This window comes from Bombina bombina, chromosome 6 (genome assembly GCF_027579735.1).
Source record: "Bombina bombina isolate aBomBom1 chromosome 6, aBomBom1.pri, whole genome shotgun sequence".
Classification (NCBI taxonomy): domain Eukaryota; kingdom Metazoa; phylum Chordata; class Amphibia; order Anura; family Bombinatoridae; genus Bombina; species Bombina bombina.
The window spans coordinates 1110349070-1110376032 of record NC_069504.1 but is presented as its reverse complement, the minus strand read 5'-3'; the positions used below and the strand labels follow the sequence as shown (position 1 = coordinate 1110376032).

The 26963-nt window shown below is 39.6% G+C and overlaps 1 protein-coding gene across 1 annotated transcript in view; it reads left to right on the top strand.

Moving 5' to 3' along the window:
- The first annotated feature begins 12836 nt into the window (after positions 1 to 12836).
- Positions 12837 to 26963, top strand: part of PARVB (parvin beta) — a 207399-nt gene continuing 193272 nt past the window's right edge. The window contains exon 1 of the mRNA XM_053719050.1: positions 12837 to 13113. Coding sequence (XP_053575025.1) covers positions 12999 to 13113 — 115 coding nt within the window. The 5' untranslated portion in view covers positions 12837 to 12998. The remainder of the gene's footprint in view (positions 13114 to 26963) is intronic.

Below are 26963 nucleotides of genomic sequence, written 5' to 3'. Positions count from 1 at the left end.
CTTCTTCTTTTTGAGTGTTTTTTTTTTTTTTTTTTTTTGCACCCACACTGCACTTTAGTTTTATTTTATTTTTTCACATTATCATTAGCTTTATATTAATACAGAAACACTGTTTTTGTTTTTCTTTTTCACGATACCCTTTCGGGCCTATTTATACATATTAAAGACACGTGACAATAGGTTACACACTAGAATTCACACACATACGGTGGTGAATGGATAGATTTATTTCCCACCAGAAAGGTGCTTCACCCAAAATGCCGCCTAAATCAAAAGATAAGAGAAGCAATACCAAAAATACTGAAGGGTCCCTTGATATTTCACAAGAGGGTGGAGCGACTAACTTTTCTTTTAATAATATGACTGAATTTGCTGCAGAAGTGGTTAAAATGATGACACCGCACCTTGATATAATTAAAAAAGAAATAAAAGCAGATATATCTAATTTGACAGATGAAGTCAGGCAATTTACAATCAGAATGGATGAAGTGGAAACAAGGGTGTCTGATGTTGAGGACAAAATAAACAGCTATGACTCAACTATAACTGCTCAGGGTAAGGTCATTTCCCAATTACAAGCCAGGTTGGAGGACCTGGAGGACAGGTCAAGGCGGAATAATTTACGGGTTATTGGCCTCCCTGAAACACTGGAATTTCGAGATTTAATACTTTTTGCTTCGGTCACTTTGCCTCAGGCACTCTTGGTCCCCCCTCCGTCTACTCCATTTCTGATTGAGAGAGCCCATAGAATAGGTATCCCTAGAGAAAACAATACACTGTCCAAACCAAGACCGGTCATTTTTAAATTTGTTAATTATCAGGACAAAATGTTATACCTGAAATATTATAGGAAACTTAATACTTTAAATATTCATACACATAAAATAATGATTTTTCAAGATTTCTCAGCCGAGACCTCAGCTAAGAGAAGAGAAATGTCCCCCTTTTTCGATATATTTTTGAAAGCAGAGTGCATTGTCAGATTGGTATATCCCGCAAGATTGTTAGTGAGTAAAGCAGGTATCTCTTACACATTAAACAATAGTATTGAAGCCAGGTCCCTGTGTAAAGAAATGGGTATCCAATGAGTCTGCAACAGTTAAAAGGTATGGCTCTGTGGGTATAGCTGGTTTTTAGTTGAATTATGTTGATTATTTTTTAGAATATACGTTGTGTTCAAGTTTTACAGGATTGTGAAATGGTTCTATTTTGTGGAAAAGGTAATAAATACCTCTCTTTGTTAGGTCTTTTTTTTTTTTTCTCTTCCTTTTGCCTTCTCCTCTTGTCCCTCCCCTTCTTCACCTATTTTCTTGCTTGGACATTTATACAAGAGAGTTAGAAACAACTGTTCTTAAGATGTTATGTTGGCTACATTTAAATTAACATCTTGGAATGTCGGGGGAATAACCTCCCCAATAAAGAGAAAAGCAATAGTTAAACATTTAGCGAAAATGAAACCTGATATTGCTTTCCTACAAGAGTTACATCTAAAAGTATCTGAGGTGCCGAAACTTCGGACCAAATGGGTTGGAGAAGTTATAGCCGCTCCCTATAATGCACGCAAGAGAGGAGTAGCAATCCTCTTTAATAAAATTTTTGAATATAAAATAGAATCTACCCATATTGATCAGGAAGGTCGCTTTATAATTATAGAATTAATTTATAATAAAATTCGTTATGTGCTGTGTAACATATACGGACCAAACAAGGTTGACAAGGAGTTTTGGGATAAAATGGTACTACATTTATGTAAATTTACTGGCCAAAATCTTATAATTGCGGGGGATTTTAACTTAATAGCGGATTCTATCATGGATAGAGATAGTAAAGCCCCTAGGTGTACACGTGAGAGGAAAACCCATATTTTACGGAAACTATGCTCACAACTGGGTCTAATAGATATTTGGCGTTTGCAGAATCCAGATCTGAGAGCTTTTACTTGTTTATCAAAGGGCCAACAATCACTGTCCCGGATAGACTTTTTTCTGATTGCAGAATCTTTGAGTGGTCTTGAGTGGAGAGCAGATATAGGGGATATAGTAATTTCCGATCACGCAGTGATTGCTTTAACATTAAATATATCTAGACCAGACAGGTCGGATAATCAGACTATTTTTTTTCCTAAATATCTGGCTAATGATATTAACTTTCATAATTGGTTGTGTAATCAATGGCAAGAGTATTATAGATTTAATATTGCATATAAAGATAAACCTGAACTTTTTTGGGAAGCAGCTAAAAGCTGTCCTACACGGGAAAATTAAGGCCTATATGTGTAAGTTTAAAAGAAAAGCCAGGCAACAGGAACTCCAATTGTCTAATCAAGTTAAGAACACATATAGAGTATATCTAGGGGCGCGATCTTCCGTTAATTGGCAGAAATATATAGATGCCAAATCGGCATACGATATATTTATTAAACAAAAGTCCTCCTTAGAAATACAAAGACAAAAAGTCATTTATGGGGGTTTCGCTGGTAGATCAGCGAAGTTTTTAGCAAGGTTAACTAAAGCCACCAACAGGAACAATATAGCGGCCATCAGAGCCAATAATGGAAGATTTACTAATAATACTGATATTACCAAAGTATTTTATGAATATTTTACTAAGATATACAAAGCAGAAGAGCATGACGTGGATAGAAGGAGAATATTTTGGGATAAAATTAAGATACCTAAAATTCCACCCGAAATATTGGCAGAAATTAATAGCCCTATTACGATAGAGGAAACTATTGCGGCTATTATGGCAACAAAAACCAACAAAGCAGCAGGCCCAGACTGTTTGCCTATAGAATTTTATAGGATTCTTCAACAACAGATAGCCCCGTCACTGGTGGAGTTATTTAACTTCTACTTTATTAAGAATAATAAATGTTCCCCATATTTTGCTGCTGCGGTTGTATCTCTGATTCCAAAAAAAAATAAAGATTTAGAACTCCCGGATTCATATTGGCCCATCTCTGTATTAAATGCGGACTATAAATTGTTAACATCGATTCTGGCAAAAAGACTGAGTCCGCATTTAGCCCTAATAATTCATGAGAATCAAGCTGGCTTTATGGCTGGGAGAAACCCAGCTAAAAATATAAGAAAGATCTTGACATTATTAGATTTCTTTTGGAACAAATTCAGATTATCAGGACATAGAGAGATGGTTGACTTGGCTTTATTAACGGTTGATGCCGAAAAGGCGTTCGACCGTATTTCTTGGAAACATTTATTTTTTTCTTTAGAACAGTTTGGATTAACAGGGCAAATGTACGAATTTATCCGTATAATTTATTCGGCACCAAATTCTTTATTGCTTATTAATGGTGAGTTGTCACAGCGCTTGATATTACAAAGGGGTACGCGTCAAGGTTGTCCCTTGTCCCCACTATTATTCAATATATCTTTGGAACCATTAGCGATTTGGTTTCGCCAGCAATTGGACGGAATTCAGATTGGGGAACAGAAATTGAGAGTACTAATGTATGCAGATGACATACTTTTATGTCTGAGTAATACAAAGAAGACGCTCCCACTTGTTCTGGATATGATTGAAACTTTTGGCTTAATTTCCGGATATAAAATTAATCTGTCAAAATCCGAATTATTATGGATAAATAAAAGAGAACAAGGTATTAATCACCCTTTTAGTGAAACCTCTCAGATAACCTACTTAGGTATTAAACTTAGTGCAAATCCAGAGGAATGGTATAATTTGAATTTCTCTAAATGTTTCTTAGACTGCAAGAAAAAAATGGAAGATTGGATAAATTTGCCTATTTCGTTAACAGCGAGAGTTATGCTCATAAAAACTATTATTTTTCCGAAACTGTTTTATCTTATTCAGAATATTCCAGTGCCTATCCATCGGGTAGATATAATGAAATATAATAAGGCGTGTGCTAAATTTTTATGGAAAGGCGCAAATGTTCGTATTTCAGTTTCTAGATTAATGAATAATAAAGAAGCGGCAGGCCTTAACCTTCCTAATATACAGCTTTATAGTTTAGCGACACGTGTCAAGGTTGCCGTAGACTGGTTAACAGAACAAGATCAAGTTGCGGCGGCGGCATGGGAGGCCTCTATGACGGCACCTTTCCGCCTAGACGCTGTTCTACATTGCCCAATTACTGCTCTTCCTTCGACGATCTTTTCGTTAATAACGTTTAGATATATAATTATAGCTTGGCAAAAACTTGGTGGGTTAGTAGAGTGCTCTCCATATGTCTCTAGATACCTTCCAATTATCGGCAACCCGACTTTTCCATCAGGGATGACCGATAGAGTTTTTAAAAGCTGGTTCATTAAAGGGCTAGTATATGTCAATCAAATATTAGATGCCGATTTAAAGCCGATTACGTTTATGGAATTAACCAATCAATTTGGTCTTTCGAATAAAGACTTTTACGCTTATTTACAACTAAGACATCTGATATTCGAGTTAAAGCAAAGATACGGGACAGACTGGGCACTAAGGGAGATACAAGCTAGGATCAATATGTTCCAAAGAGGGTTTTGCTCTATTGCTCCTTTTTATGCTCTTTTTAATCAAAAACCCTCTGAAGAGCAAGTCGAATACATTGTTGGAAAATGGAGCAAGATATTTCCAGGGATAGATGGTGTAATTGTAACGAACGCCTTCAAAGTAATAGAGAAAAGCTGGGTATTGACTTCATGGAGAGAATCGCAGATTAAGTTATCTCTAATGACCTATTTAACACCGGCTAGACTATCTAGATGGTACAGGACAAGGAAAGTATGCACCAGATGTAGTGCATCTGGTGCGGATCTACTACATTGTTTTTGGGCTTGCCCAAAGATTGGTCAGTTTTGGACTAAGGTTTTTTACTGGATGAAAGTAATTCTCAAATTAGATTATGATATCCAACCGATAGAGATATTTTTTCTGGTAAAACCACAGGCTGCTCAGCATAATTTTAAATTAATTAATATGATTATATTGCTGGGTCGTATTTTAATTTTAAGATCATGGAAGGCCAAAACAGCACCTAACCTGAAAGAATTAAAGAAGGCGTTAGTCACGCAATATACATCTGAACAATATAGCCTACAAAATCCAACTGATGAGCGTCTAGCGCTATTTTTCAGACAGTGGAAGATGTTTATATTAGCGTGTCCACCCTCGGTTCAAATTATGTTAGTTAAACCATTTAAGAAAACCTCCTATGTCCAACTACAAGTATTTGCAGGCCATTTCCCAAGTACTTGGCTGGGGGAAGGAGGAGAAGTGGGAGAGGGAGAGGGGTAGGGCAGAGGATGTCCTTCCACCTTCCCTTCTTTCCCTCGTCCCTCTTATATTTCTTCCCTCTTTTTTTTTTTCTTCTCTCCTCTCTCTTCCCCTTTTTCTTTCCGTTGTAAGTAAAATAAAAATAACCAACAGCATAAGAAGACATCAAAGGGAGCGAGATGCTCCTGGAAGCGGAGTCTTTTCATTTGTTTTTTTTTTTTGTTTTTTTTCAAGAGGATGTCTAATATATAGATTATTGCTTATTCTTTTTTCTTTTTCACATTATATGGCTTTGTTGGGAGGTTGGTTAAAAGTGAAAAATAATTATTTTTCCAATATACATAAATTTATGTTGTTATCCGAATGGATTATATGGATTAATGTATCTTATTATTGTTTTGGATCGGATAAATATTGGTATGCTGTTGATGTATAAATAAATATTAAAAAAAAAAAAAATGTGGGTTTCATGTCCCTTTAAAGGGAAGTCTACCATAGAATTATTATTGTTTTAAAAGATAGATAATCCCTTTATTACCCATTCCCCAGTTTTGCATAACCAAAACAGTTATATTAATATACTTTTAAGCTCTGTGATTACCTTGTATCTAGGAACCTTCTTCCAGCCCCCTGATCACATGACTGAGACTGTTTATTATCTATTGTCTTAAATTTAGCATTGTTTTGTGCTAAATCTTAAATAACCCCCTGTGCCTGAACACAGTGTTATCTATATGACCCACGTGTACTCTCTGTCTCTTTGTGTTGAAAGAGATTTAAAAAGCATGTGATAAGGGGCAGCCCTCAAAGGCTTAGAAATTAGCATATGAGCCTACCTATGTTCAGTTTAAACTAAGAATACCGAGAGAAAAAAGCAAATTTGATAATAAAAGTAAATTAGAAAGTTGATTAAAATTAAAAGTACTATCTGAATAATGAAAGTTTAATTTATACTAGACTGTCCATTTAAAGGGCCATAATACCCAAATGTTTGAAAGTGATGCAGCATAGCTGTAAAAAGCTGACTAGAAAATATAACCTGAACATCTCTATGTAAGAAAGAAATATATTTTACCTCAAAAGTCCCTCAGTAGCCACATCCCATTGTAAAGGACTTCTAAGCAGCAAATCAGTATGTCTGTCCCAGGACAGCCGAAGGGTTGAGCCTCGTGCACTCTCATGTTATTTACCTATTCAGTGTAAGGAAGTTTACAATGAAATCTCATGAGAGTTAAGTGAAATCTCATGAGATCACAGTAAAAGAGTTCATGACCTCAGCACTGCTGATGCTGATTTGCTGCTGTTCATTTCTTCATTTATTTATTTTTTTACCTGCAGCTGGGAGCAGCTAAGTATAACTGTTTACACAGAACTTAGTCTGCTGAGCTGAGGAGATTGTGAGGTAAAATATCTTCTTTTTTTACATAGAGATGCTCAGGTGATATTTTCCTGTCAGCTTTTTACAGTTATACTGCATCACTTTCAAGTGATTTAGCATAAGAGTATTATGTCCCTTTAATGTTAAACTGGCAAACAGCAGTGAAGATACCCTGTTCTTTCTTAAAGTGACACAAAACCTCACATTTTTCTTTCATGATTTAGACAGAAAATACAATTTTTTAAAAAAAAAGCCAATTTACTTCTATTATCTAATTTGCTTTGTTCATTTGTTATTCTTTGTTGACGCAATATCTAGATAGGTAGTGTGCATGTCTGGAACACTACATAACAGGACATAGTGCTGCTATCTAGTGCTCTTGCTAATGTATACCATTGTTGCAAAACTGCTCCCATATAGTACTGCAGACACGTGCACATTCCTGAGCTTACCTTCCTGCTTTTCAACAAAGGATAACAAGAAAGCAAAGAAATTTTGATAATAGAAGTAAAATGGAAAGTTATTTAAAATTGTATCTGAATCATGAAATAAATGTCATTACCCTGTAATAAGCAGGACATTTGCTACAGAATTTATTTTGTAAGCTCGGTTGACAACCAAGAGAAACAAATGCCCCAAACGTTTACCAAAGACTGAAGCCTTTTCTTCTGCTGTCACTTGTGTTCAGGTGATATCTCAGCAGGAGCTTGTTCTTCTGCTGTCACTTGTGTTCATGTGATGCTATATCAGTAGGAGCTTGTTCTTCTGCTGTCACTTGTGTTTATGTGATGCAATATCAGTAGAAGCTTGTTCTTCTGCTGTCACTTGTGTTCATGTGATGCTATATCAGTAGGAGCTTGTTCTTCTGCTGTCACTTGTGTTCATGTGATGCTATCTCAGTAGGAGCTTGTTCTTCTGCTGTCACTTGTGTTCATGTGATGCTATATCAGTAGGAGCTTGTTCTTCTGCTCTCACTTGTGTTCAGGTGATATCTCAGTAGGAGCTTGTTCTTCTGCTGTCACTTGTGTTCATGTGATGCTATCTCAGTAGGAGCTTGTTCTTCTGCTGACACTTGTGTTCATGTGATGCTATATCAGTAGGAGCTTGTTCTTCTGCTGTCACTTGTGTTCATGTGATGCTATCTCAGTAGGAGCTTGTTCTTCTGCTGTCACTTGTGTTCATGTGATGCTATATCAGTAGGAGCTTGTTCTTCTGCTCTCACTTGTGTTCAGGTGATATCTCAGTAGGAGCTTGTTCTTCTGCTGTCACTTGTGTTCATGTGATGCTATCTCAGTAGGAGCTTGTTCTTCTGCTGACACTTGTGTTCATGTGATGCTATATCAGTAGGAGCTTGTTCTTCTGCTGTCACTTGTGTTCAGGTTATATCTCAGTAGGAGCTTGTTCTTCTGCTGTCACTTGTGTTCATATGATGCTATCTCAGTAGGAGCTTGTTCTTCTGCTAACACTTGTGTTCATGTGATGCTATCTCAGTAGGAGCTTGTTCTTCTGCTGTCACTTGTGTTCAGGTGATATCTCAGTAGGAGCTTGTTCTTCTGCTGTCACTTGTGTTCAGGTGATATCTCAGTAGGAGCTTGTTCTTCTGCTGTCACTTGTGTTCATGTGATGCTATATCAGTAGGAGCTTGTTCTTCTGCTGTCACTTGTGTTCATGTGATGCTATATCAGTAGGAGCTTGTTCTTCTGCTGTCACTTGTGTTCATGTGATGCTATATCAGTAGGAGCTTGTTCTTCTGCTGTCACTTGTGTTCATGTGATGCTATATCAGTAGGAGCTTGTTCTTCTGCTGTCACTTGTGTTCATGTGATGCTATATCAGTAGGAGCTTGTTCTTCTGCTAACACTTGTGTTCATGCGATGCTATCTCAGTAGGAGCTTGTTCTTCTGCTGTCACTTGTGTTCAGGTGATATCTCAGCAGGAGCTTGTTCTTCTGCTGTCACTTGTGTTCAGGTGATATCTCGTTGGGAGCTTGTTCTTCTGCTGTCACTTGTGTTCATGTGATGCTATATCAGTAGGAGCTTGTTCTTCTGCTGTCACTTGTGTTCAGGTGATATCTCAGCAGGAGCTTGTTCTTCTGCTGTCACTTGTGTTCATGTGATGCTATATCAGTAGGAGCTTGTTCTTCTGCTGTCACTTGTGTTCAGGTGATATCTCAGCAGGAGCTTGTTCTTCTGCTGTCACTTGTGTTCATGTGATGCTATATCAGTAGGAGCTTGTTCTTCTGCTGTCACTTGTGTTCATGTGATGCTATATCAGTAGGAGCTTGTTCTGCTGTCACTTGTGTTCATGTGATGGTATATCAGTAGGAGCTTGTTCTTCTGCTGTCACTTGTGTTCATGTGATGCTATATCAGTAGGAGCTTGTTCTTCTGCTGTCACTTGTGTCCATGTGATGCTATATCAGTAGGAGCTTGTTCTTCTGCTGTCACTTGTGTTCATGTGATGCTATATCAGTAGGAGCTTGTTCTTCTGCTGTCACTTGTGTTCAGGTGATATCTTAGCAGGAGCTTGTTCTTCTGCTGTCACTTGTGTTCATGTGATGCTATATCAGTAGGAGCTTGTTCTTCTGCTGTCACTTGTGTTCATGTGATTCTATATCAGTAGGAGCTTGTTCTTCTGCTGTCACTTGTGTTCATGTGATGCTATATCAGTAGGAGCTTGTTCTTCTGCTGTCACTTGTGTTCATGTGATGCTATATCAGTAGGAGCTTGTTCTTCTGCTGTCACTTGTGTTCATGTGATGCTATATCAGTAGGAGCTTGTTCTTCTGCTGTCACTTGTGTTCAGGTGATATCTTAGCAGGAGCTTGTTCTTCTGCTGTCACTTGTGTCCATGTGATGCTATATCAGTAGGAGCTTGTTCTTCTGCTGTCACTTGTGTTCATGTGATGCTATATCTGTAGGAGCTTGTTCTTCTGCTGTCACTTGTGTTCATGTGACGCTATATCAGTAGGAGCCTGTTCTTCCGCTGTGACTTGTGTTCAGGTGATATCTCAGTAGGAGCTTGTTCTTCTGCTGTCACTTGTGTTCATGTGATGCTATATCAGTAGGAGCTTGTTCTTCTGCTGTCACTTGTGTTCAGGTGATATCTCAGTAGGAGCTTGTTCTTCTGGTGTCACTTGTGTTCATGTGATGCTATATCAGTAGGAGCTTGTTCTTCTGCTGTTACTTGTGTTCATGTGATGCTATATCAGTAGGAGCTTGTTCTTCTGCTGTCACTTGTGTTCATGTGATGCTATATCAGTAGGAGCTTGTTCTTCTGCTGTCACTTGTGTTCAGGTGATATCTTAGCAGGAGCTTGTTCTTCTGCTGTCACTTGTGTTCATGTGATGCTATATCAGTAGGAGCTTGTTCTTCTGCTGTCACTTGTGTTCAGGTGATATCTCAGCAGAAGCTTGTTCTTCTGCTGTCACTTGTGTTCATGTGATGCTATATCAGTAGGAGCTTGTTCTTCTGCTGTCACTTGTGTTCATGTGATGCTATATCAGTAGGAGCTTGTTCTGCTGTCACTTGTGTTCATGTGATGCTATATCAGTAGGAGATTGTTCATCTGCTGTCACTTGTGTCCATGTGATGCTATATCAGTAGGAGCTTGTTCTTCTGCTGTCACTTGTGTTCATGTGATGCTATATCTGTAGGAGCTTGTTCTTCTGCTGTCACTTGTGTTCATGTGATGCTATATCAGTAGGGTTGCCACCCGTCCCTTAAAATACAGAACACTTATAAGTTACACATGATGCAGGGTGTGCAGGAACATGAATAGTGCTGTCCAGAACGAATCATACATGTTCCTCCCTGTACACCCTGCAGCATGTGTAACTCATAAGTGTCCAGGAAAACATGACTGAGGTGGCAACCCTATATATCAGTAGGAGCTTGTTCTTCTGCTGTTACTTGTGTTCATGTGATGCTATATCAGTAGGAGCTTGTTCTTCTGCTGTCACTTGTGTTCATGTGATGCTATATCAGTAGGAGCTTGTTCTTCTGCTGTCACTTGTGTTCAGGTGATGCTCTATCAGTAGGAGCTTGTTCTTCTGCTGTCACTTGTGTTCATGTGATGCTCTATCAGTAGGAGCTTGTTCTTCTGCTGTCACTTGTGTTCATGTGATGCTATATCAGTAGGAGCTTGTTCTTCTGCTGTCACTTGTGTTCATGTGATGCTATATCAGTAGGAGCTTGTTCTTCTGCTGTCACTTGTGTTCAGGTGATGCTCTATCAGCAGGAGCTTGTTCTTCTGCTGTCACTTGTGTTCATGTGATGCTCTATCAGTAGGGGCTTGTTCTTCTGCTGTCACTTGTGTTCATGTGATGCTATATCAGTAGGAGCTTGTTCTTCTGCTGTCACTTGTGTTCATGTGATGCTATATCAGTAGGAGCTTGTTCTTCTGCTGTCACTTGTGTTCAGGTGATATCTCAGCAGGAGCTTGTTCTTCTGCTGTCACTTGTGTTCATGTGATGCTATATCAGTAGGAGCTTGTTCTTCTGCTGTCACTTGTGTTCATGTGATGCTATATCAGTAGGAGCTTGTTCTGCTGTCACTTGTGTTCATGTGATGGTATATCAGTAGGAGCTTGTTCTTCTGCTGTCACTTGTGTTCATGTGATGCTATATCAGTAGGAGCTTGTTCTTCTGCTGTCACTTGTGTTCATGTGATGCTATATCAGTAGGAGCTTGTTCTTCTGCTGTCACTTGTGTTCATGTGATGCTATATCAGTAGGAGCTTGTTCTTCTGCTGTCACTTGTGTTCATGTGATGCTATCTCAGTAGGAGCTTGTTCTTCTGCTGACACTTGTGTTCATGTGATGCAATATCAGTAGGAGCTTGTTCTTCTGCTGTCACTTCTGTGTTCATGTGATGCTATCTCAGCAGGAGCCCGTTCTTCTGCTGTCACTTGTGTTCATGTGATGCTATCTCAGTAGGAGCTTGTTCTTCTGCTGTCACTTGTGTTCATGTAATGCTATATCAGTAGGAGCTTGTTCTTCTGCTGTCACTTGTGTTCATGTGATGCTATATCAGAAGGAGCTTGTTCTTCTGTCATTTGTGTTCATGTGATGCTATCTCAGTAGGAGCTTGTTCTTCTGCTGTCACTTGTGTTCATGTGATGCAATATCAGTAGGAGCTTGTTCTTCTGATGTCACTTGTGTTCATGTGATGCTATATCAGTAGGGTTGCCACCCGTCCCTTAAAATACAGAACACTTATAAGTTACACATGATGCAGGGTGTGCAGGAACATGAATAGTGCTGTCCAGAAACATCATACATGTTCCTCCCTGCACACCCTGCAGCATGTGTAACTCATAAGTGTCCAGGAAAACATGACTGAGGTGGCAACCCTATATATCAGTAGGAGCCTGTTCTTCTGCTGTCACTTGTGTTCATGTGATGCTATATCAGCAGGAGCATGTTCTTCTGCTGACACTTGTGTTCATGTGATATCTCAGCAGGAGCTTGTTCTTCTGCTGTCACTTGTGTTCATGTGATGCTATCTCAGTAGGAGCTTGTTCTTCTACTGTCACTTGTGTTCATGTGATGCTATCTCAGTAGGAGCTTGTTCTTCTGCTGTCACTTTTTGTTCATGTGATGCTATATCAGTAGGAGCTTGTTCTTCTGCTGTCACTTGTGTTCATGTGATGCTATCTCAGTAGGAGCTTGTTCTTCTGTGTCACTTGTGTTCATGTGATGCTATATCAGTAGGAGCTTGTTCTTCTGCTGTCACTTGTGTTCATGTGATGCTATATATCAGTAGGAGCTTGTTCTTCTGCTGTCACTTGTGTTCATTTGATGCTATCTCAGTAGGAGCTTGTTCTTCTGTGTCACTTGTGTTCATTTGATGCTATATCAGTAGGAGCTTGTTCTTCTGTGTCACTTGTGTTCATGTGATGCTATATCAGTAGGAGCTTGTTCTTCTGCTGTCACTTGTGTTCATGTGATGCTATATATCAGTAGGAGCTTGTTCTTCTGCTGTCACTTGTCTTCAGGTGATGCTATATCAGTAGGAGCTTGTGCTTCTGCTGTCACTTGTCTTCAGGTGATGCTATATCAGTAGGAGCTTGTTCTTCTGCTGTCACTTGTCTTCAGGTGATATCTCAGCAGGGTTTACTGAGATGAGTTTGTGCAATAAGATGTCCAGAATGAAATCACTAATCAGTACAGTGTGTGTCACTAACCTGAAGCGTGACTAGGCGAACTGACGTATGACATTTACAGAGGTCCTAATCTGTGCACTCGTGTCCGTCCCTATCTGCATCCCCCCTGCCCGTCCCAGTCCCTGCTTCCATTGGTCCCCGTTAGTCCTGTGGTTCTCACATCCTGTTCCCGTGGCTCAGCCCAGTTCCAGCCGCACCCCCAGCACAGCCGCCCGGGGAATATGACGTCCGCTCCGATCCGTTCACCTTCTCTGCAGCCGCACAAGATGAAAAAGGACGAATCTTTTCTGGGGAAACTCGGGGGCACCTTGGTCCGGAAAAAGAAAGCGAAGGAGGGTGAGTGGCAATGAGAGGGTTACATGGCAGAATAGTGACTCTTACGAGGGAATATGAATGTTAAAGGGGCAGTTGGGTGTTAGGGGGTGTAGGTTACTGAGCCAATTGTGGGAGTTACAGTGGCAGGAGGATGGGCGTTATAGGGTTAGGGTGGTCTAGGTTACGGTGCCATGGGGTGAATGTTACATGGTCAGGAGGGTGGGTGTTATACGATACTGAGTCAGGGAGTGAATGTTACAAGGGCAAATTTTATAGGGTTAGGGTGGTGTAGGTTACTATGCCAGGGGGTGAATGTTACATGGCCAGGAGGGTTAGGGTAGTGTATGTTATTGGGCCAGGGGTTAATGTTACAGGTGCAGGAGGGTGTTATAGGGTTAGAGTGGTGTAGGTTACTGGGCCAGGGGTGAATGTTACAGGTGCAGGAGGGTGTTATAGGGTTAGGGTGGTGTAGGTTACTGGGCCAGGGGTGAATGTTACAGGTGCAGGAGGGTGTTATAGGGTTAGGGTGGTGTAGGTTATTGGGCCAGGGGTTAATGTTACAGGTGCAGGAGGGTGTTATAGGGTTAGAGTGGTGTAGGTTACTGGGTCAGGGGTGAATGTTACAGGTGCAGGAGGGTGTTATAGGGTTAGGGTGGTGTAGGTTATTGGGCCAGGGGTGCATTTTACAGGGGCAGGATGGTGTTATATGGTTAGGGTGGTGTAGGTTACTGGGTCAGGAGATGAATGTTACAGGGGCAGGAGGATGGGTTTTATAGGGTTAGGGTAGTGTAGGGTACTGGGCCAGGGGGTGAATGTTTCAGGGGCAGGAGGGTGGGTTACATGGACAGGGTTATAGGGGGCAAGTGAATGTTACAGGTTAGTAGGGTGATGTTTACATGGGTAGTAAAAATAAAGTTACAGGGACAGGATAGTGGGGATCATAGGGACAATAGGGTAAGAGTGTGAGGGGGTATAAGAGTAGAGTTGTTACATGGCAGGGGTTGAGGGTTAAAGAGGCATTGGGTTCAGGAATGAGTGTTACAGGAGATGAGTGATTTACAGGGTCAGGGTGGTGAGGGTTACAGGGGACTGATAATACATGGATAACAGGTGTGGGGGGGGGTCACGGGATTCTGGGACTATTAGATGAGGGCAAAGAGGGAGCAGACTCATTTAATGCTTTGATTTGTCCCCCTAATGAGGTGTCACATCAGTATACTCTTGCATAACCTACTGTATGTACTATATGAGGTATGTGCTGTGTATTATGACCTGTGAGTGCACTTTGCTTGATATGGTTCGTCTGTGGTTTTCCTGCAGTGACCATAAATCACCAACACATCAGTCCTGGTAATCTGAGCATTTCTTAAGTAATTGTTTCATCTGATATGTTGTCAGGAATACTTAGGTTTGACTTTGCTTAGGGATCTTAACTAAATAAACCTGACATCTGAGTGACATCTTATTGTCACATACACTTTATTTGTCATTTTATCAGTATTCACATAGCTCAGTGTTTAACAAAAGTGAACAGACCTTTTTTGTTTGTTAATAAATCCTTATGTGCACATTAGCTGAAATCCCCTGTCACATTCCTGAGGGTCTGATGCGAGAGCTAGGGGTGTGTTTCCTTGGATCACTATGTTTCTCTGTGTTGTGAGTGACCTCTGGTCTTAGTACTTCTCTTTTGTTCATTGTCTTCCTGCCTGGAAGTGTCATTTTCCCCACATACTTCTTAAAATATAACTAGAAGACCATGTGTAGTTGCATCAAACTAGTCCCTTGACGTCTATGTCTGCAGCTGTCATATGGGGGTTTTATTTATTTGAAAAAGCCTCAGCATTGTATATTTTGTACAGTGGCGGAAATCCTGGCCCTGCAGACCCCGCAATGCAGAGGGGGCACAGGTAAGAGGGGCCTGTCGCCTGTCAAGCATACGTAGGTAGGCTATACATTACTAGGAGCTAGCTGCTAATTGGTTGCTGCACATGCCACTTGTCATTGGCTCATCCAATGTTTTCAGCTACCCCACAGTAATGCAATTGCTGCTCATTCAAGGAAGAATACCAAGATAATGAAGCAAATTGGAATGTTGTTTAAAATCACCCACTCTATCTGAATCATTTAAGAAATATTTGGCTTTCATGTCCCTTTAAACATTGATTGGACTTTTCCCCTCTGGGCTAGTAACTTTTGACATGTGACTAGTAAATCAATTAAAAAAAAATATATATATATATATGATATAAAAAGTCTACACACCCCTGTTAAAATGTCAGGTTTCTGTGATGTAAAAAAATGAGACAAAGATAAATTATTTCAGAACTTCTTTCCACCTTTAATGTGACCTATAAACTGTACAACTCAATTGCAAAACAAACTAAAATCTTTTAGGTGGAGGGAAGTAGAAATAAAAAACTAAAATAACATGGTTGCATCCTTTGTTATTCAGTGCAGCAATGCACTACCGGGAGCTAGCTGCTGATTGGTGGCTACACAAATATGCCTCTTGTTGTTGGCTGACCCAATGTGTTCACTTGTAAAAGTGCAAAACACAAAGATCTGGATTTGCACAGATCAATGCGTTTTGCACTTTTACACTTAAAAAATCTGGCGTAAAAAATAGCCGATGCTTAAGGTCATATTAAAAAAAAAGTGAACACATTGGGTCAGCCAACGACAAGAGGCATATTTGTGTAGCCACCAATCAGCAGCTAGCTCCCGGTAGTGCATTGCTGCACTGAACAACAAAGGATACCAGGAGAACTAAACAAATTCTGATAATAAAAGAAATTAGAAAGTTATTTAAAATTGCTGCTCTAAAGCCTGAAAGACCATTAAATACAGCAGAATTGCATAATTCACAAATGCCCCTTATATCACGTAGCAGTAATCAGTATATGTATATATATATATATATATATATATATATATATATATATATATATATATATATATATATATATATATATATATATATATATATATATATATATATATAGTCTACACACCCCTGTTAAAATGTCAGGTTTCTGTGATGTAAAAAAATGAGACAAAGATAAATAATTTCAGAACTTTTAAGACCTTTAATGTGACCTATGAACTGTACAACTTGATTGAAAAACTAACTGAAACTTCTAGGTGGAGGGAAGAAAAAATAAAAAAATAAAATAATGTGGTTGCATAAGTGTGCACACCCTCTTATAACTGGGGATGTAGCTGTGTTTAGAATTGAGCAATCACATTAAAAAAATGAATGTACCTAGCAAGTACCCCTTTAGGCATAACATTTTCCCCTATGTACCACTAACTGCAACATGTAAATATTATTAGTTTCAAAATAAATAAATAAGAGGCCTTCGTGCATTCCCAGAATGTGTCAATTTCAGGAATTTATTTTAAAATGCAGTTTTACTAAATGTAATGGCTCAAATCTTGCTTCTCCTTCAACAAAGGATACCAAGAGAATGTAGCAAATTTGGTAATACAAATACATTGGAAAGTTGTTTAATTGTATGCTCTATCTGAATTATTTCCCTTTATTAGCCCTCTGTATAACGAGCTTGTACTTTATTAGCCAGTGGTATTACTCACTTAGTTGTTGCACTAGCTGTAGTCTTTATTGCTTCATTTTCAGGAAGGTTCTCATCCATAATATCTTGTGAAAGTATTTAATGTTCCTTTAACCACTTACCAATAAAGGACAACAATGTTTTATTTCACAATGTGCTGGAGCCCTCTCTAGTATCCAAGAGTTAACTTATGTAGCTGTCGCACTCTGGACCCGATGGGTTCAGACGTGGTTTTTCTTGCCGACCCTCGCAGGGGCTGCCCTTGTAAAATGATTGTAAAAAAGGGGCAGTCCGTACGAGTGGCGAGATGGCTCTTATTGAAAGTAATAAAGTTTGCTGGATAGGGAAACTTTGCTCACTAGAGGGAAGTGGGCAGGGGGCACACTTTAAAAATTAAACCCGGCAGCCAATATAAACCACATTGTATTTCTTTCTGCGTAGAGCTTCTTACAATCACCTATATTTTCTTATGAATGTTTTTTTCTACTAGGGTTATAAGCATTTTGAGTGTTTTAAGAAAAGCTTGTCACATTTTCATTTGCGAGAAAGAACTGTGAGATCAGTAGTGTGAAGATCTTTACAGAATTACACTGGGATTAGAGAGACCATTTCATATACGCCCATTGAACGCCCATGTTCAGCCCATTTTACGAGAAAACAACAATTGCGCTTTGCATTTTGTACTTATAAGTACAAATTTCTAAATGATTTTTGCACACCCAATGTACTAAAATTACGATCTATTCCAGTGTAATTTACATACAAAATAAGTTTTTGGTAAAATACGATTTTTTGATGCACCTTAACCCCTTAACTACCGAGGACGTGCAGGGTACGTCCTCAAAAAAAAGGCAGTTAACGCCTGAGGACGTACCCTGCACGTCCTCGGTGTGGAAAGCAGCTGGAAGCGATCCTGCTCGCTTCCAGCTGCTTTCCGGTTATTGCAGTGATGCCTCGATATGGAGGCATCCTGCAATAACCTTTTTAAGCCATCCGGTGCAGAGAGAGACACTCTGTGGCCCTCTCTGCACCGGAGATCGGTGGCTTACTGCGTTGGTGGGTGGGAGCTGGACCGGGAGGCGGGTGGCGGCCATCGATGGCCCTCGTGATGTGGAGGGGGCGGGATCGTAGGCGGGGATGCCAGGGGGTGCGCACTGACTCACACACGTGCATGGGAGGGAGGGGGCGGGCGCGTGCACGGGGAGGGAGTGGGTGGGAACCGCTACACACAGAAAAAAAATTGTAGGAAAATGAAAACAAATAGTAAAATAAAATAATCAAATCAGAGAGAAAAACAATCAGTTAGGTGGTGGGGGTTGGTCTGTGGGGAGGGGGAAGCTACACTACAGAAAAACCAGGCAAAAAATAAAAAAAAACATATTTTTTTGCAAACTGGGTACTGGCAGACAGCTGCCAGTACCCAAGATGGCCCCAATTAAGGCAGAGGGGAGGGTTAGAGAGCGGTTTTGAGGGGGATCAGGGAGGTTGGGGGCTAAGGGGGGGCTCCTACACAGTAGCAAATGTAAATATGCTAAAAAAATTTTTTTATTATTTTTAAAAACCCTTTTATTTTAGTACTGGCAGACTTTCTGCCAGTACTTAAGATGGCGGGGACAATTGTGGGGTGGGGGAGGGAAGGGAGCTGTTTGGGAGGGATCAGGGGGTGGGATGTGTCAGGTGGGAGGCTGATCTCTACACTAAAGCTAAAATTAACCATGCAAGCTCCCTAATTAACCCCTTCACTGCTAGCCATAATACACGTGTGAGGCGCAGCAGCATTTAGCGGCCTTCTAATTACCAGAAAGCAACGCCAAAGTCATATATGTCTGCTATTTCTGAACAAAGAGGATCCCAGAGAAGCATTTACAACCATTTGTGCCATAATTGCACAAGCTGTTTGTAAATGATTTCAGTGAGAAACCTAAAATTGTGAAAAATTTTACGTTTTTTTTAATTTGATCGCATTTGGCGGTGAAATGGTGGCATGAAATATACCAAAATGGGCCTAGATCAATACTTGGGGTCGTCTACTACACTACACTAAAGCTAAAATTAACCCTACAAGCTCCCTAAAAGCTCCCTAATTAACCCCTTAACTGCTGGGCATAATACTCGTGTGGTGCACAGTGGCATTTAGCGGCCTTCTAATTACCAAAAAGCAACGCCAAAGCCATATATGTCTGCTATTTCTGAACAAAGGGGATCCCAGAGAAGAATTTACAACCATTTATGCCATAATTGCACAAGCTGTTTGTAAATAATTTCAGTGAGAAACCGAAAGTTTGTGAAAAAAATTGTGAAAAAGTGAACGATTTTTTGTATTTGATCGCATTTGACGGTGAAATGGTGGTATGAAATATACCAAAATTGGCCTAGATCAATACTTTGGGATGTCTACTAAAAAAATATATACATGTCAATGGCTATTCAGGGATTCCTGACAGATATCAGTGTTCCAATGTAACTAGCGCTAATTTTGAAAAAAATTGGTTTGGAAATAGCAAAGTGCTACTTGTATTTATTGCCCTATAACTTGCAAATAACATGTAAATATTGGGTATTTCTAAACTCAGGACAAAATTTAGAAACTATTTAGCATGGGTGTTTTTTGGTGGTTGTAGATATGTAACAGATTTTGGGGGTCAAAGTTAGAAAAAGTGTGTTTTTTTCCATTTTTCCTCATATTTTATAATTTTTTTTATAGTAAATTATAAGATATGATGAAAATAATGGTATCTTTAGAAAGTCAATTTAATGGCGAGAAAAACTGTATATAATATGTGTGGGTACAGTAAATGAACAAGAGGAAAATTACATCTAAACACAAACACCGCAAAAATGTAAAAATAGCCTTGGTCCCAAACGGACAGAAAATGGAAAAGTGCTGTGGTCATTAAGGGGTTAACAATACAATTTTTCCTGCTTATTTTTTATGTGAGTGGTTCGAATATTTCTTTTGTATGTTGTTTGAAATACGAATTTTATTGTGCTCCTTTCATACGAAATTGCAGTATACACCCCTTAGCGAGACGCCCTGTTTTCAGGGTAAAAAGTGGGTTTAGATCACTCCACCAGGGAAATAGAAGTACTAGTGGGCATTCTTTAATAATCTCGCCAGCCCAGATCATTGTGCCCTAACCCTCAGCTGTAAATGTTGCGGGGCGATACTTTTCTCCATCGTGCGACTGTAGTTGTGTGAGCTGCTGTGTTGCATTGATAAAACTGTCAACAGAAAATTAGGGATAGTGCAGCTTGTGGCCGGATACCTGCATGGCTGACTGTGCATGTCATCCGCCTGAGATCAATTAAAGAGAGTAACAATTTGCTCGTGCTAATAATAAGTATTGTTTATAATCTGCTGTCAGTTGGTTAAGTCTGCGCTTGTTTGCTGAGTGCTTTGTGTCTCCTTGAGGAGAGAAGCCTATAAATTATTATTACCAGTAGCTTAGCTCTGTTGGCCACTACAAAACAAACAGAGGTTGGGATAATTTATGCCTTTAACCCTTTCCCACGCTGGGCTTTAGTGCCGTTAGGACGGCATGGAACGCCCAAGCCGTTTGGCTGTACTGAAGCCATAGAAGCATCCTAAATGGGATCACGGGCTGGAGGACGTGCCTAGCGTCATAGGCACTCCCCCCCTCCCTGACCCAATCCCATCATTGAAATCAAGCGATTGCATGAACGATTCCGTGATTTCAATTTTAACGTATTTGTTAAAATCAGAACTTTGTTCCGATGTAGACAAAAAAGTCCCGTCAGAAAGGGGTTAATTTTTTATGATTTGTGCCATGTACCATTGATGACATATTGTAACATTAAAGGGACATGAAATCCAAACATTTTCTTTCATGATTTAGGTAGAACATATCATTTTAAAACACTTTCCAGTTTACTTCTATGATCAAATATGTTTCATTTTCTTGGTATAATTTGTTGAAGGAGCAACAATGCATTATTTGTTTCTAACTGAACACATGGATGAGCCATGGGTGACAATCTGTATAAATATGCAGCCACCAATCAGCAGCCAGAACCTAGGTTCTTTACTGCTCCTGAGCTTTCCTAGATACACATTTCAGCAAAGGATAACAAGAGAAGGAAGCAAATTAAATAATAAAGTCAATTGGAAAGTTATTTGACATTCATGATTCAGATAGAGAATATAATTTTAAATTATGGCTTTACTGCCCCTTTAACATTTATTGTTTTTATTTCAAGAAGAAAAACCTTCAAATTGTTGTTCTGTTGTGTTTATTTATTGTTACACCTCTTTAGCATTATGATAACTGTGGCTAAAAGGGACATTAAACACTAACTACATTGTATAGAGATTATTCCTCACCTCCCTGTAGTCATGGGTGCTGACATGAAATCTAGCTTTGCACTGACAACCCGCTACCCTTGCACTAATAGGCTGCGTGCACAACCGCTAGCACGTTTAACTGGATGGCAGTTCATTAACAATGGGAACAATGTGATAGGGCGCAGGATCCCAAAATCTATGATCCAGGATCAAATTTTAGAGCACCAATAGGCACCCACGTGTCTGGAAAATGTTGAGAAAAGCATGAAAATAAAATAATTTTAGCGTCTTTTTAACACTTCTGGTATAAAAGGTGTACAAGTAAAATTTAGCTACTATCCAAAATAATCTTTGTAATTGGAGTTATATGGGAAAGTACTTTTAATTTAATACATGATAGTATATATCCACAAATAAGCTCTATTATACAAAGTATATGTACAATAAATAAATGTTTTAAAAACCTTTAAACTGTAATTTTTTTTAGAAAAATGTCCTTTGACTTGCAGTCCTTTGGCACACCTCTTGAAAAGCCATTTCATTATTATTTTATCTTATAGCCTTTTCTGTGGCTTGTTAGGGCAAGCCACAATGAGTTGTGGCACTGATTAAGCAATTAGTGTGTAGCATGTTGCACGGTCTGGTTCCTGAATCCTCCAGAATCCACTATAGCTTTTTTTGAAAGAAGTGGAAAAATATTTTTTTCCCCAGAGGTAAATTACAGAAAAACACTGCATTTTTGTTTAAACTGTCTTTTTAAGAAAACATTATCCTTATGTCCTTGTTGCATTTCCCGTGGTCCCAATGACACCACATAACTAATGTGTCATAGTGACTCACAGTCTTTAGCTGAGCCTTTGAGCTTGCGGTGATAAGCAGCGGAATGTCATCAGTGGATATTTTGAGAGATGGTTCATGTGCTTTTGCAGCACAGAACATTAACTCTTTGGTGGTCATATGGAGCACTAATTTGCTGTGAAATGCGTTGCAACTTTTCCTGGCACCCAAAGGAATTAACCTCAATATGCAAATAGTAAACATCTAACTTTCCACATTGTTGCTTTCTGTCCATAAATATTTTGTTTGAAATTCCAATAGTAATACAACTGGTGAAATATTTCTACTACAAATTATTTACTTCACCATTCAGGTAAAGGGACAAACAATTCCACTAGTGTACTGATGCTGTACAGCAGTGTTTCCCTCCATATTTTAGGCAAGTACTAGGTATTTGCTTCTTTTTTAGCGAATGCTGATTATGGCAGCAGCATTCAGCTCATTTTGGCACCGGATTTATCAATTTAAAAGTGCAAAACACAAAGCTCTGGATTTGCACAGATCATTGTGTTTTGTACTTTTACACTTAAAGGGACACTGAACCCAAATTCTTTCTTTCGTGATTCAGATAGAGCATGCAATTTTAAGCAAATGTTCTTCATTCTCTTGGTATGTTTATTTGAAAAGCAAGAATTTAAGTTTAGATGTCGGCCCATTTTTGGTGAACAACCTGGGTTGTCCTTGCTGATTTGACAGCATCAATAAACAAGTCCTGTCCATGGTTCTGAACCAACAATTTGCTGGCTTCTTAGCATAGATGCCTTCTTTTTCAAATAAAGATAGCAAGAGAACGAAGAAAAATTAATAATTGAAGTAAATTAGAAAGTTGCTTAAAATTGCATGCTCTATCTGAATCGTGAAAGAAAAAATTTGGGTTCAGTGTCCCTTTAAGTTCCGGCATCAAAAATAGCCGATGCCTAAGGTCATATTCTGAAAAACAAAATGCACGTACCCAGCAAGTACCCCTATAGGCATAACCGTTTCCCTTTAGTACCACTAACTGCAACACGTAAATATTATTAGTTTAAAAAAAATAGAGGCGATCATGCATTCCCCAGAATGTGGCAATGTCAGGAATTTATTTTAAAATGCAGTTTTACTAGATGAAATAGCAGCAAATCTTTGGAAATTATTGGAGCAATAAATAATAAAGCAACACTCAGTTCTTTAACCCCTTAACAATGGCGCACAGCCAATCACGCGCAGACCGGAGCTGTTAATCTCCCCGGTTGGACGAGACCGGAGAGACTGAAATTCTCCACCTAAGAGGTGAAGAAGAGGGTAGGGAAGCAGCGGCCTGATGACCGAGCCTAGAGTGTTCAATAAATATGACAAAGATAAGGCACTAGTGAATTTGTCTCCTGCTGTACATTTTCCCCTCATGATTTTGCTGACCACAGTATTTCTAGTGTTTGCTGCTGAATCGTGTGAAATGCTGGGGTGATGTTTCTCCTGTTATTTTGTCTGACAGCAAGTTGTTACATTTACTGCTTTGTCAGTCAGTGGGCGTATTCTGACATGGGTTGGAATGTGCAGCCTGAGGGCAGGGCGTACAGGATGACTTGTGTCTCATGCTGTTTGGGTGAAGGGAGGTATAGAGAATGTATACGTGATACCAAAAACGGTAGTCAAACTGCAAAGCTATATATATAGATAGATATATATATATATATATATATATATATATATATATATATATATATATATATATATATATATATATATATATATATATATATATATATATATAGAGAGAGAGAGAGAGGAAAGATTTGAAATGTAAAAGGGCATTAAAGTATTTTTTTAAATATATATGTGCATAGTATAGTGGCAATTAAAAAGATGACACACACACACACACACACAAACTCATTGTCACACACACACTCTCATTCACACACACCAACTTTCATTCACACACACACACACACACACTTTCATTCTCACACACACGCACAACACACACTTATTCATTCATACACACACACTCATACACACTCATTCATTCGCTCACACTCATTCATTCACACACACACACACACACTCATTCATTCATTCACACACACACACACACACACTCACACACACACTCACACACACATATACATGCATACATACACACTCATACACACATACACTTACTCTGCTGTATGCCTGCTCAGTACACTTTTGGGGCAAGTGGTCCCCAGTGTATGTACTGTCGCACCGGCTCCACTGCCAAGCATACAGCAGTATATGGGACCTACAGACAGGGCCGTTTTTTTTAGAGATTCTAAAACCTTCCCTGACTAAGCCTCCTCCGTTGCGCAGCAACTATATAACTTCAGTCACGTTGTCAGTAAACTGAGAAAGAGTTAGAGTAAGTACTTCGGTGCAGCTGGTATGTGTATAGCCCTGTAAATGAATGAAAAAACTACACAGGCTCATTCACACAAACGGTTGTGGCAAGAGGTGTTACATGCATGTACAGCCCACCCCTCTATACTTTAATTTCAAGCTTCTGTTTTTAAGCACGCCTGCTCTGAACATGCTACGGATAAAGTCTGCCGGTATGCCGATAAAGCTTGACATTAAAGTGGCCGCTCCGCCAACTACCGCCCACCCCTCTCTACAGAAGCCTGCGTTTCTTCAGAGGAACAACTCACTCTAGTAAAGTGTTTCACATCCTTTATTAACGTTACTCTGTTTAATATCTGCATATTATTTTACTCAAATTCTCGCTAATGAATTCCCTGATTTCTACAATCTACTCTTACCCGGGGCCAGAGAGCAGACGCATGATCATTGTATACAAACTCCTTTCCTTGTGTTTTAGTTTTAGTCTGATTAAATCATTTTCTCGTTCCTGAATATAGTTACCTCTATGTCCCTCTAATTTCTCTAATTCTTGCTCCCTCTACTTCACTCTCATTTTCTCTTCTCTCCCTCTCTCTTTTTCATTCGCTCTCTAATCAAATCTCAAGTGAAATTTTTTTTATTTCCAACTCATAATGGAGCTGATTTAATTTTTGGATTCTTTAGTGAGTTAGGAGAGTATTTGTTATGCTGAGGATGTGTAATGAATACATAGAAAACCATATGACATGAGGTGTAATATGACAAACCGCACAATTTAGTACACACAAATCAATTCCATATCCCTCATAGATTTACTACACAAAAAAAAGGGGGGGGGAGGCACATTTAGGCCGGCAAAGCTATACAAGAAAATGCAGAGCGCTCTCATACTGCACAGTGCTGTAGTTTTACAGTTATCTCAGGAGGTGCTGAGCAGAGCAGTTTAGAACCACACAGAGCAATCTCCTACTGCACAGTGCTGTAGTGTTAGTTATCTCAGGAGGTGCAGAGCAATCATTTGCTAAACAGAGCAGTTTAGAACCACACAGAGCGCTCTCATACTGCACAGTGCTGTAGTTTTACAGTTATCTCAGGAGGTGCTGAGCAGAGCAGTTTAGAACCACACAGAGCAATCTCCTACTGCACAGTGCTGAAGTGTTAGTTATCTCAGGAGGTGCAGAGCAATCATTTGCTAAACAGAGCAGTTTAGAACCACACAGAGCAATATCATAAAATACACAGCATTGTGATGCTGGCCCCTTATGACACTAAAGGTATTTAATTCTGGAGCAGAGAAATGCAAACACTGCCAGTATTAACCCCCCCCCCCCATCCCACAACATACAAATGCATTTTAAAAGCAAAAGCCTGGTTGCATTTAATAGTGAGGAATACTTTTAGTGGAGGGATTGGTTAAGACGCTAATGTATTTCTATTCTCATGAGGTGTTCAGATGAGCCCTGCAGAAAACAGATCAACTTTAATTAGGGCCACAGGGTAGGATACTGGAAGAGAGGAATGTGGTCAGAACCCCCAGGGGCAATTCGGCATCCAGCAGCAGAAAAAAATAAGTGGCCACTTTTACCACCAAAGAGACATTTAGGACTAACTCTGGAGAGGAGACCGAATTCCTTCACAAATCTATCTGGAACACTCCACTGGTAGAGAGCATCTCATGTGGAGGTAAGAGACAGAAATACTCTGCTGTAGTGTAGCTTGTGGGTTAATCTTTTGCTTTACAGCAGAGCCCAGAGGCAGAACTTTTCTCTACTTTCTGTGCTGAGATTTTTTTTTTTATTGAAACATTTTCTGTAGTAAAACTGTAGTTGAAAATTGCTTACAAGAATGTCTTACATTCAGGAGTCACAGCTTTTACAGACCAGGAAAGGTTAGGGGGCGGGGTTGAAAATATCCCTGAGAGACCGTTCTCAATGTGCTGCCACTTTATATCGCTGCTCCGTATTTGACTGTTCTCTACGCTTCTCTCTAGCTGCACTGTTTTGGGAAAAACTTACACAGTGAAGCAGAGCACAGCTCTGTTTGAAGAGATCAGCCTGATGTGAAGCAGCGCTGCAAAGTGAAAGCACTAACAGTTCCGGCATGTGCCCTGTTCTTTCTGCAGACCTGCTGCATTTTCTGCAAGGACATCTCAAATCACTGCATGTTCTGCCTTGGTGCGAGCAGCGTCTTTACGTTTTGTACCTTCACATGAGATGCTACTTTAGCATTTTGTCGCCTACCAGCAAAGTGTTCACTACCTACTTGCATTTGTTGATTGCTCCTAAGTTATAAATAAAAACATTATTTAAACTTATTTATTTTTTTAAATTACTTTTCGAATCAGGACAAATAGATTGTCACAAGGGACCAGTAGATTGGGCTCCCGCATTTAAAAAAAAATGTCCACACCCCTGCGATACACGCACATAAACTATAATATAGAATAGTATAAATATATATTATTCTCAATGTGGTATCTTCACTCTCCTCATACTGGTAGCTGCCTGCCTGGATGCTGAGTTTTGTGTACAATGGAGTAGGAATCTGTGCACAAAAGTTGGTAGTCCAGGAAAATAGATGGTTGGCCATAGTGGCGCTGGGCTGAATTAGAGTGAAGAGCCGGCTTGATCGCTTCCTCCTGGGAGGGGCCACTAGTTTCCCAGCAGTAGCTATAAGGGATGTTTTATCCTACAGATGGTTTGCAGGAGGGCATAAATAAGGCTTGAGTAGCCCTGGTTCCTATCAGTGATGGGCAGGCAGATTACTGAGGCTATTTGCTGAGAACCATTTCATTGCAGCCTGGTTGCCTGTATCACACTTTT